Below are 11,789 nucleotides of genomic sequence, written 5' to 3' on the forward strand. Positions count from 1 at the left end.
CAAGACACACTGCTCCCTCAGCATAGTAAATGTTTTGTTAGTAATGAAGAAGGGGGCAATGTTTATTAGACAGGCAACCAGCAGTATTTGCTAAAGTCATACATTTTATTTATGGTAAAACCAAAAATATTGCAGGAGTTTATAGAAGGGCAAGAACACAGTAAGCTATGGGAGCTTGAGAAGGTTTCTGAGGGGAGATGTTTAGAACTGGCTAGGTAGAAAGGAAAGACGAGGGAAGTCTCAAGGGGGATAAAAGCAAGAACAAAAAGTCATGAAGACAGGAAAATGTAACAAGGCCTAAAAATAAATTACCCTGTATAAAGTTTTTAATTGCATAACTAAGTTTAAAAAAAAATCCTGAGTGATGAATATGCATGTTGTTTCCTAGCAAGGAAACAAAATGCATCATCATAGATATGCAACAAGCTCCTACTGTATAGCACAGGGAACTATATTCAATATCTTATAATAAACTGTAATGGAAAAGAATCTGGAAAAGAATACACACACACACACACACACACAAACACACACACACATATATAACTGATTCACTTTGCTGTACACCTAAAACTAACACAACATTATAAATCAACGATACTCTAATAATAATTTTAAAAATGCAGCATCATGTTTAAGAGATGAGACATGGGCAAAGGATCTGAATGGGCATTTCTCTAAGGAAGATATACAAATGGCCAGTAAACATATGAAAAGATGCTCATGATTAGTCATAAGGGAAATGAAAGTCATAACCATAATGAGATACCACTTCAAACCCACTAGGATGGCTGGAATCAAAAAGTCAGGTAACAACAAGTTTTGGTGAGGATGTGATGAAACTGGAAGCCTCATACACTACTGGTGGGAATGCAAAATGGTGCAGCTACTTTAGAAAACAGTCTGGAAGTTCTTCAATCAATGAAATATAATGTTATCATATGACCCAGAAATTCCCAAGAGAAATAAAAACATATGTCCACATAAAAACTTGTACATGAAATTTTATAGCAGCATTATTCATAATAGTCAAAAGGTGGAAATAACATAAATGGCCATCAACTGATGAGGAGACAAACAAAATGTGGTATATCCAAACAATGGAATATTATTTGGCCGTAAAAAGGAATGAAATACAGATACATATTACAGCATGGATTAACCATGAAAACATTATGCTAAATGAAAGAAGCAAGTCAAGAAAGACACATATTATGTGATCCCATTCATATGAAATGTCCAGAACAAGGAAATCTACAGACACAGAAAGTAAACTGGTGGTTGCCTAGGGCTGAGGGGGTGTAGGTGGGCTGCTATGACCTTGGTTCAAACCACCATTACTTCATAGCTGGATGATTCCAAGAACTTAACTACCTGGTTTCCTGCTTCCATTCTTTGTTCGCTAATGGATTCCAAATGCCTAGAATAGTATCTGGCACACCGAGGAAAGTAAGTATCCAATAAATCTGTTGTTGTTATTTTGACTTCAAATCCTGTGTTCTTCTTCACTTGATTTATTTTGTGGGTATGTATCTATCATGGGAGGATCCAAACCCCCTTCCTACTTTGGCGAATTGCAGGCACCAAAAGGAGGCAGCTACCTCCCACCATAGAAACTAGAAACCCCAATTATTTACTTCCCCAGTTCCCCTGATAACTAGAGTGTGGGCACATGGTCGAGGCTTGGCCAGTCTCATGTACCTCCAGAATTGTGAGCTGGTACAGAAGTTTCTTGGTGGTTTTTTGTTTGTTTGTTTTATTTTGGTGGCAGCAACATCTGGTTCTTCAGCCAGGAGTGCCAGTGGAGTTATCTTCTGAGGTCAGCAATGTCAATAGAGTTCGGTGCAGTGTTTGAGGCACCAGTATCCTCACCAGAAAGGCTTCATGGTGTGTTCTGGCTGTGGTCTGGCTGTGTATCCTCCCTCAGTTCCTGCCTACTTTTAGAACTGTGTGTACACCCTTCCCCATGATTCTGGAAGTCTATCTTATATCTTTCAATAAATTTCTTTTCTGCTAATGTCAGCCAGAGTTAGTTTGTGTTGCTTGTAATTAAGAACACTGACTGAAAGAAGGCTCCCCATAAAGTTGAACCTTCTTAAACCCAGGAGCATCATTTTAAAAAGTGGTGTTTCAGGAGGATTTTCCTGTGAAGAAACACAATCTCACATAACCTCTAAACAGAGAGAAATTAATTTACTTTACTATTGTTGTTTAACTTTTCCTGTTCTTGTTATCTTCCAGAAAAATCGGGATTCTTTCTCCCTTCACCCCAAAACAAGTCCACAGCCCCTTTCCCTAAAGTTTCATTCCTTGCCTATATAGTAGTCCCCTCATATCTGTGGTTTCATATTCCAAGGTTTCAGTTACCTGTGGTCAATCACAGTCTGAGAATATTAGATGGAAAATTCCAGAAATAAACAATTCATAAGTTTTAAATTGCATGCCATTCTGAGCAGCATGATGAAACATTGCACCTTCCTGCTTCATACCACATGGGACGTGAGTCATCCCTTTGTCCAGTGTATCCTATCCATTAGTCACTTAGTAGCCACCTTGTTTATGGGGTTATTGTCATGGTACCACAATGCATGTTAAAAATTTAACGGAAGCCACTAAATGAAAAGAGGATTAAGTAAAACAAATTTCTTTCTTACAAAACAAATCTATTACTTTAAATTGTGGTGGTGGTGGGACTTCCCTGGTGGTCCAGTGGTTAAGACTCCACGCTCCCAATGCAGGGGGCCTGGGTTCAATCCCTGGTCAGGGAACTAGATCCCACATGCTGTAACTAAAGATTCCTCATGCTGCAACTAAGACCTGATGCAGCCAAATAAATAAATAAATATTTAAAAAAAAAATTGTGGTGGTGTACCTGAGATTCCAGAACCTCCAGCTTACGTTTCCTGGCGTGAAGAGCTTTACTTGGAAAAGCCCAATAATAATTAGATGTTCCAATTCTCTCACAGTCAACCATACCATCATCAACCAGGCTTTGAAGGACTTCTTTTACTGACATAGCAGCTAGGAGAGATAATTTTTTAAAGACTTCATATTAAGACACATCATAAATCAAATTAAAAGGTCAATAACTGAGGAAACACTTGCAATAAATATTATAGATTGAGTCAATAAGTTAATAAATAAGGAGCTTTTAAAAATAATAACAAAAGAAGACAAATACTCCAACAGAAAAATAAAATAGATCAATGGGCATCTATAAAATATGTATGGTCAGGGACTTCCCTGGTGGTCCAGTGGTAAAGAATCCGCCTTCCAATGCAGGGGGGACGCAGGTTCAATCCCTGGTTGGGGAACTAAGATCCCACATGCCGGGGGCAACTAAGCCCGTGCCACAACTACTGAGTTCGCGTGCCTCAACTAGAGAGCCTGCGTGCCGCAAACTAGAGCCCATGCGCCCTGAAGCCCATGCGCCACAACTAGAGAGAGAAAACCTGCACGCCACACTAGAGAGAAGCCCATGCACCACAACGAAGAGCCCACATGCTGCAACTAAGACCCGACACAGCCAAAAAAATAAATAAAATAAATAAATATTTTTTAAAATGTACGATATTTGTAATAATATCGTCAATAAACAAGAAAAATGTTCAAACCCACTAATAATTGAAGAAATGCAAAATAAAGCATGAGATACGATCTCTCGACTACCAGATTTAAAACACTAAAAATTGTAATAAAGGATTCAGGGAAATGGGTACTCTCAACATGGGTGGAAAAATGTGGCAATATGTACCTAAAACCTTAGGTTTATGCATATCTCTTATGCAGAAATTTCACTTTTATAAATTCAGCTAAAGAAAATAAAGATGGATATGTATAAGGATGCTTGTCAAAGCACTGTTTTCAACAGCAAAACCCTGGAAATCAGTACAATAACGGGACTCAAAAGTACTTTTTTTGTAATGATATACAATGCATTCATTAAATTTACATTATAAAATATTTAATGGCCTGGATATATATACATCCAAAATGTATTATATAGAAAAGTAAGTTAAAAGACAGTATGCACTTATGTGACAGTAATTATCTTGAATTAAGGTTAAGAGGCAATTTTTATTTCCTTCCTCTTGCTTATTTTTCGTATTTTTTTCCAACAATGAACATGTATTACCTTTCTTGCTAAGGAAACTAATACAAAACTACTATATAAAATTAAACAATAAATAAATAAATATATTGGATGTTATGGTTAGGGGTAAGATTAAAAATCAGAAAAGAGTTTTTAAAATAGCATGTAAAAATACAGTCATATTTCACAAACGTCTGAAATTATAAACCATTCTTACTTTCTATCAAGTAAAACTATACCAAGAAATTATCCATATTTTAAAGTCCATTTTAATTTTCCCTAGAGCAGATCCCCCAATTTAATAAAATCTATTAAATATTTAAAGATTTAATAAATAAAATAATAAAGTCTACACCAAATGCAAAACATTCAACCTCATGTATAAAGAAGTACAAACTGAAATGAAATGTCAAAGAATTCTAAAAATGAAAATAGTTCTGAGAAACGAATTTGGGTATAATAGCCTTTCCTGAAGGCGATTTGAGAACACACATAAAAAGCCTAAAACTAGACAAGTCTCTTTTTCTATTCAATTTCTGGGGACATTTCTTAATGAAGTAATATGAGATTTGGAAAAAAGTTTACAGCAGGGGGAGAGGAAGGGGTGAATAGGTGGAGAAGCGCAGAGGATTCTTGGGGCAGTGAAAATATGGTGTATGATACCATAATGACACCATAATGATGGATCCGTGTCATTACACATTTTTGTCCAAACCCATAGAAAATACAACACTAAGAGTGAATACTAATGTAAATTATGGACTTAGTGTGATTATGATGTGTCCATGCAGGTTTGTCAACTGTAACAAATGTATGATGGTAAATGATGTTGATAATAGGGGAAGTTATGCATGTGTGGGGGCAGGAAGTATAGGAGAAATACTGTGCCTTCCTCTCAATTTTGCTGTGAAACTAAAAATACTCAAAAAATAAATCTTGGAAAAAATTTATGGATGGCATGTTAATTACACATTAATTTTAGCAGCAAAATTTGGTAACAACCTAGATGGTCAACAATAGCTAATGGACTAAGCAAATTATGGCACAGTGGGTGGCCAGAGAATGAAACATTAGGAGATGCAGATGTTGTAAATCATTTTTTTTAAAGCAAATGACATAGGAAAGTGTAGATGATATGATGGTATATGGAAAAATACACGAACACAAAACTGTATATGCAGCATGGTTCCCTCTCAGAGAAATGGACAGATACATACAAACACAGATAAACAGAACCTAAGAATAAGATATCAAAATACACCAAAATGTTAACAGTGGTGATCTCAGAATAGAGGGATTATGAACAACCTTTATTTTTATTATAGTTTTTATAATTTCCAAATCTGTTAAAATAACATGTATAGCTTATATAATCAGAAAGTAAGGTTTAAAAAAATATATATCATATGTAGTGACCCCTCAAAAGATAACCTCCAGAACCTGTGAATGTGACCTTATTTTGGAAAAGGTTCTATAGAGAGGTAATTAAGAACCTCATGATAAAATCATCCTGGATTTAGGGTGGGTCCCAAATCCAATGACACGTGTCCTTATAAGACACAGAAGAGGAGAAAAAAAAAAATGGGAAGGCCATGTGAAGGCAGAGGCAGAGATTAGAATGATGTGTCTATAAACCAAGCACTGTGGGCAGCCACCAGAAGCTAGGAGAGAAGCATAACATGGATTCTCCCTCAGAGCTTCCAGAAGGAACCAACCCTGCCAACACCTTGATTTTAGACTTCTGGCCTCCAGACTATGAGAAAATAAATTTCTACTGTGTTAAGTAGAAATTAAGTTTATGGTAATTTGTTACAGCAGCTGTAGAAAACTAATACACTATGTAAATCACATTTAACAAATACCAGAACATACATGAAGAAGTTTTTACTTCTTCTGAAGTAAATTATACCCATAAATAAATAAATGTGTATAATTGTGTGTATGTATACGTATGTGTGTGCGCACACAGGCATGCATGCATATTCCACTGTAGTTTCCCTACAGCAGATACTTCAAACACAAGAATCATGGTCATGGCCCAGAAACATTACATTGGGACTTTTATAGACATTATTCTTCTCTAGAAATTTATGTTTCCATGAAGTGAAAGACTGTTGCAGGAAAGATGATGGGTATTTACCAAAACATTCTGGCACAGTTTTGATACTTACTAATGCCTTTTTCTTTGGGAGCAATCTTCTCCATGTCTTTTAATTGAAATACATCTTTCTGTTTAAAAGAGTTGAAAGATGAAAAACATGCATTTATTTTCTACTATATATTTATATTTACCATAATTATGTTTATAAAATATTGTACTAAAAAACCATGACTGGAAGTGAATAGTGCAATAGAATCGAGAATTTTAGAGCTAGAAGAAACTGTAATTATCTTGTTCAATACCTTCAACAGAACCTAAAATGGACAGATTTTGCATGAACATACAATTCTTTAAAGTAACTGGAGGGCAGAATGCAAAAAACATCTTCCCAATGAAGTATAAAATCTAGTTATGATGAATCATTTGTTAACATGAGATAATCAGCTTCTCTGACACTTTGATTTGAAGAAAACACAAATAGTGCTTTGCTTAGCATATACCATACATCACAGATTAGCAGTTCTAACTAAAAGCAAAACAGACAGCTGTCAAGATTTATTTACATTTAAGGTTTCATGGAAGAGCCACACCTAAGTAAGAAAAACATACAATTTATGGCTGTCTATCAATCATTCACCCATACATGCTGCATGTCCACCACATGCAAAGCAAAACATTATGGGAAGATATACACAGAGAATATTTAATCTTATGGTTAGAAAAAAATCTATGCAGAATACTCCTTTCTTCTTGTAATAAGCTGTGGTTGAACTGGTAAAAAGAACTTGGATAACAAAAGTGAAATATTTGAAAAGACTGAAGTATTCAGTAATTAGAACAGAATTATTGTGATTAGTGTTATGGAAATCTGGGATCTATTTCTTCCAACATAAACTTGAAAAGGTAACTTCAATAGGATGGAAATTAGACATCATAAAAATTTAAAACTTCTGCTCATCCAAGTGCACTGTTTAGAAACTGAAAAGACTGACTGGAAGACAATATTCACAAAACATACCAGACAAAAGACCAGTAGCCCAGATATACAACCCCCTGCAAAAAAGATGAACTGATAGATGGATAAAGGAATGGATAGATGAATATATATATATATATATATATATGATAAAGCAAGTAGAGTATAAAATGTTAACGGTAGAATCTAAGCTGGGCATATAGGTATTCACAGTGAAATTCTTTCATCTTTAATAATGAAATGTTGAGAAAAGTAACTTCATCTCAGTACACTTAAGATTTAGTAAATTAAGGAAAATACTAAGTCATTGGTCCTAGAGTGTGAAATAAATTTTTGCACATCTGGGAATAAACTATTAAAAGAGAATTCTGTAGGGTCTCAGAGCACATGTAGTAAATTACTAACTTCAGGCCTCTAATGCGTTTAAAAAAACCCAATTAATCAAACCTATTTGCAAATACCTTAGGAAAAAGAACATGAACTCATTGAGACATCTGCCTAGATGTGGTTATCAAGGAAAAGCCCCAGACATACTGGCTGCCCCTGTGGGGTTGCTATGTAAATAAATGGGCTTGCAAAGAACTAGCCTCAGAACTAAAGTGTGGTCATTTAAGTGGACAGAGAAAATGGTCTCAAGTAAATATTGGTTCTCCCCTACATTAAACAGAGATAATAAAGGAGAGATGAACACAATGGTTCTAGCTCTCAAAAACAAAAAACTATGTGTAAAGATACCATGGAAGACACACAGTTATAAAGTTAGATAACTTTTAATTAAGCACTTATGACCTGAGCATTACAATGTTTTACACAGATTATTTCATTCAATCCTCATACCAACTTTGTGAACTAGGTACAATTATTATTAGCCTTTTTAATAGATGAAGAAACTGAGACTTAGGTCAAGTAACTTGCTTAACGTCACAAAGCTATCAGGTAATACAGACTTCAGATACAAGTTCACTATCTTTGAGCTGTACTGTGGCCATGTTCTTCCTAAGTGTAACAGGCAAAGAATTAGTAACTTCAAATAAATCTATGTATGTATTCATATGAATTGATACGTATAGGAATATATGAGCTGAAATCAATCAATTAATACAATTAATTCCTATCTTTACCTAAAAACTCATTAACTATTGAACTTCTTTAACTTCTAATACTCATTATAGTCATGGTGCCTTAGTCATTAGTGTCTTATTGAGTGTCATTAGTGTCATTGAGAGCAGTGTTGAAAAAATTTTAATCAAAAACAGCCAACAATATCATAAAGAACAAATTAACTCCCCTCACCACTCTCCCCAGCTTTCCACTGCCTGCTAGGAATTAAATCTACTTTTCTTGCTCTAAGACCATAGGAAAAATATTTCAACTCAGCAGAATAAGTAGTCATAATCTTTACCTACAAATGTAATCAATTTATCGTCCTAATCATATCATCATTATTAATATGATATTCTGTTCTGAATTGCCAATGACTTTTAGTAAGTCATTGTATGTAAGTAAGACTAGTAAGATTTCACTTAAAGGGCAAACAGTTAAAAAAATATTTCACTTGTTTCACTGAGAATCTGCATTATCAAAATGAAAATGTCAAGTATTATCATTACTTATTAATTTTACATTCTATTTTGCCGTTTTCCCCACCTTCTTCATATTGATATTTGTAAATAATGAAAATAGCCAGTAGGTTGGGGCCAAACCAGACTTTGAAGGTTCTGTCAAGAGGTAAGACGTAAGAAGTTAATATTTTTGTAGGTCAAAAGTTTGGATTTTAACCTGGAAGCAAGAAAAGCCATTGTACAGAAAACAGGCTCTAGAGCCACGTGACTGGGTTTGAATCCTGGTTCTGCCACTTAGGAGCAGAAACTTCAAACATATTTCCTGTTAGTGGCAGGCACGAATAACTGGAATAAATTAAGGAGGCTATGTACCATCACATGTGTGTTATACCATATGCAGGCTTATAAATGTAAAGAGGCTGTATTTAGCACTATCTCTATAATCAGATGATCCCCCCTGGGTTTTTATCCTAGTACTATCACTTCTTGTTTTGAGATCCAGGGCTGGTATCTTAGGCTGTGTCTCAGATGTCCAGATCTGTAGAATGAGGATCTCAGAGGGTTAAAAAGGATAAGATCAGATAACTACACCAAGTGCTTAGAATAGTGAATGGCGCCTAGGAAGCACTCAGTAGATGTGAGCTATTATCATTATTATTTTCAGGTAAAAGGGGACACAATCAAATATATGCTTCAGAAAGTTAATTATGGTGCCAGAGTATAGGGCAGTCTGGATAGAAGAGACTCTACAAACCCTGGGATAGGATTTTTTCATGCTCCACAGCTCACAGGAACCACAAGTGTTTGTAGAATTTTATTCATTCTTTAGGAAATTGGTCACTATTGATTTCTAATAAAAAAATACAGTTAACACGGGATGACATAAACTTAAGGAGAAAATTACACAAAATACTAAAAATCTTAAGGAAAATGACTTACCGTCTCAAAAAATATTTCCATCATGCGGGTTCTCTTTTCCTCTGCACTTAGTCCTTTTTTCTTCGACTAAAGCACAAAAGTTAAAAAGTAAACAGTGCAATTAAAAAAAAACACAAAACAATGCTTTTTAAGACAACTTGGTTCAAAACATTATCAGAAATAATGCATGGTCTCATCTGAGACCAAGAGGTTTAATAACTCTCAGAGCGAGGCCTCAAGATGGATTTTAACAACTCTACTACTTTATGCCAAGCCTTGTGGTAGGTGCTGCCAGTATAATAATAAGAACTGTGACTGAGACAATGCCTGGCATTTTGTAGAAACTCAATATTTATCAAATGATCCAATAAGTCACTGTATTTACCTTCAAAAGACTTAATCTCTCAAGGAAAATAAATAGACATAACTACTTATAGTTAATGAACAGGTACATGTACAAATTGCTACCCAGGAAAGAATAAATTAATTCCACCCTGGAAAGGGAGGAGGGTTAGCTAGGAAGGCTAGAGATGAACAAGATTTTGGCAAGTTGAGAAATGGTGAGAAGGGTGTCCTGGACAGATCACACACAGGCACAGTGTTACAGAAGTACATGGAATGCTCCAGAAAGACAAACACTCAGGGATGATTATTATACAAGTGGAGTATGTAGATGGAGTGGCAGATGAGACAAGAAAGGTTGTCTGGGGCCAGATTATGGAAGGCTGACTGTCCAGCCAAAGAGAGCGGACTTTACTTCAGGCCACGAGGAGCTACTGAGCAATTTCTAAAGCAGGGAGTGACAAGATAAGAGTTAGGTGGCATTGTGGAGGGAAGGCTGGAGGAAGGAAAACCGTGTCCAAGTAGAAAATGAAAGCCTACTTCAGGTTATTATTATCCTGTCACTACCCTTTAGCTAACTTGAAATTAAGATAATTAAGATGTAACTGAGGGACTTACCCGGTGGTCCAGTGGTAAAGAATCTGCCTCCCAATGCCAGGGATGCAGGTTCAATCCCTGATCAGGGAACTAAGATCCCACATGCCGCGGGGCAACTAAGCCCATGCACCACAACTACTGAGCTCACGTGCCTCAACGAGAGAGACTGCGTGCCACAAACTACAGAGCCCACGTGCTCTGGAGGCTGCATGCCACAACTAGAGAGAGAAAACCTGCAGGCCACAATGAAGAGCCCATGCACCGCAATGAAAAAGATCTCGCGTGCCACAACAAAGACCCAACGCAACCAAAAAAATAAAGAAAATAAACAATAAAATTAAATAAATAAATATTTTTTAAAAGATGTAACTGAAATGTATTTTAATAATAAATTTTACCATATATTTTATATAGGGTATATACCTAAAGCTAAAGTCTGAATTTTCAAAACGCCAAATTTCCTCAATGCAAATATTCACAGAAAATAACAAAAGAGAACGAGAACCATAATCTCTAGTACTCTCATGGAGGATTCCACACTAATGCTTCTGAAGTAATCTGCATCTTTCTTAAAAATTGCATGGGATTATAGAGGAACATAAATTGTTTAGTAAGAACTTTAAAATACTTTATACCACATAAAAAGCAGACATAAATAAACCAACAATAATAAACCTATCCAACCATAAACTCCATCAGAAACGAGAGCCTACACTAGACAAGGAAAGGAATTTGGAATTGCCGTTCTGAATGCATTCCAGAGTACATGGTCTAGAAACCCATTAACCCCTTTTCACAGCAAATCATCCAGTGTTCCTTGATGAGTTGCACAGGTAAAATAAGTAGCCTCAAAGTTTATCTTTTTCTCTTTTCCCTCTGTCCACAATTTTAAATACTGCAGTTCCCCAGGGTTCTTTCTCTACTGATCCCCTCTCTCCTCACACCTGTTCTTTGATCTCACCTGCTTTCATGGTTTTAACAAACACCTATGCTGAGAACTCAAATCTTTACATCATTGGATTAAGTGGGCGCCTGAGCTCCAATCTCACGTACCTACCTGTCTGCTGAATAGACGTCAAACTCAGGAGGTCTAAACTGACCTCTCCTCTCCCACATCTACTCCCCAAACCTGCTGTTCTGGATCTTGAGTTCAGTTAGATTCCACCTTGTTACCCGAGCCAGAGGCCTGGCAGTCACCCT

At 36.0% G+C, this 11,789-nt stretch overlaps 1 protein-coding gene across 1 annotated transcript in view; it reads right to left on the reverse strand.

The window, feature by feature from the left end:
* Window positions 1-11,560, reverse strand: part of MND1 (meiotic nuclear divisions 1) — a gene marked incomplete at both ends in the record, with an annotated part of 75,059 nt that extends 63,499 nt beyond the window's left edge. The window contains 4 exons of the mRNA XM_082838167.1: window positions 2,873-3,021; window positions 6,265-6,322; window positions 9,672-9,737; window positions 11,534-11,560. Of these exons, the coding sequence (XP_082694293.1) occupies window positions 2,873-3,021; window positions 6,265-6,322; window positions 9,672-9,737; window positions 11,534-11,560 (300 nt within the window). The remainder of the gene's footprint in view (window positions 1-2,872; window positions 3,022-6,264; window positions 6,323-9,671; window positions 9,738-11,533) is intronic.
* Window positions 11,561-11,789: the final 229 nt, after the last annotated feature.

The sequence above is a fragment of the Leucopleurus acutus genome (assembly GCF_964270905.1).
Source record: "Leucopleurus acutus genome assembly, chromosome: 4".
NCBI lineage: Eukaryota > Metazoa > Chordata > Mammalia > Artiodactyla > Delphinidae > Leucopleurus > Leucopleurus acutus.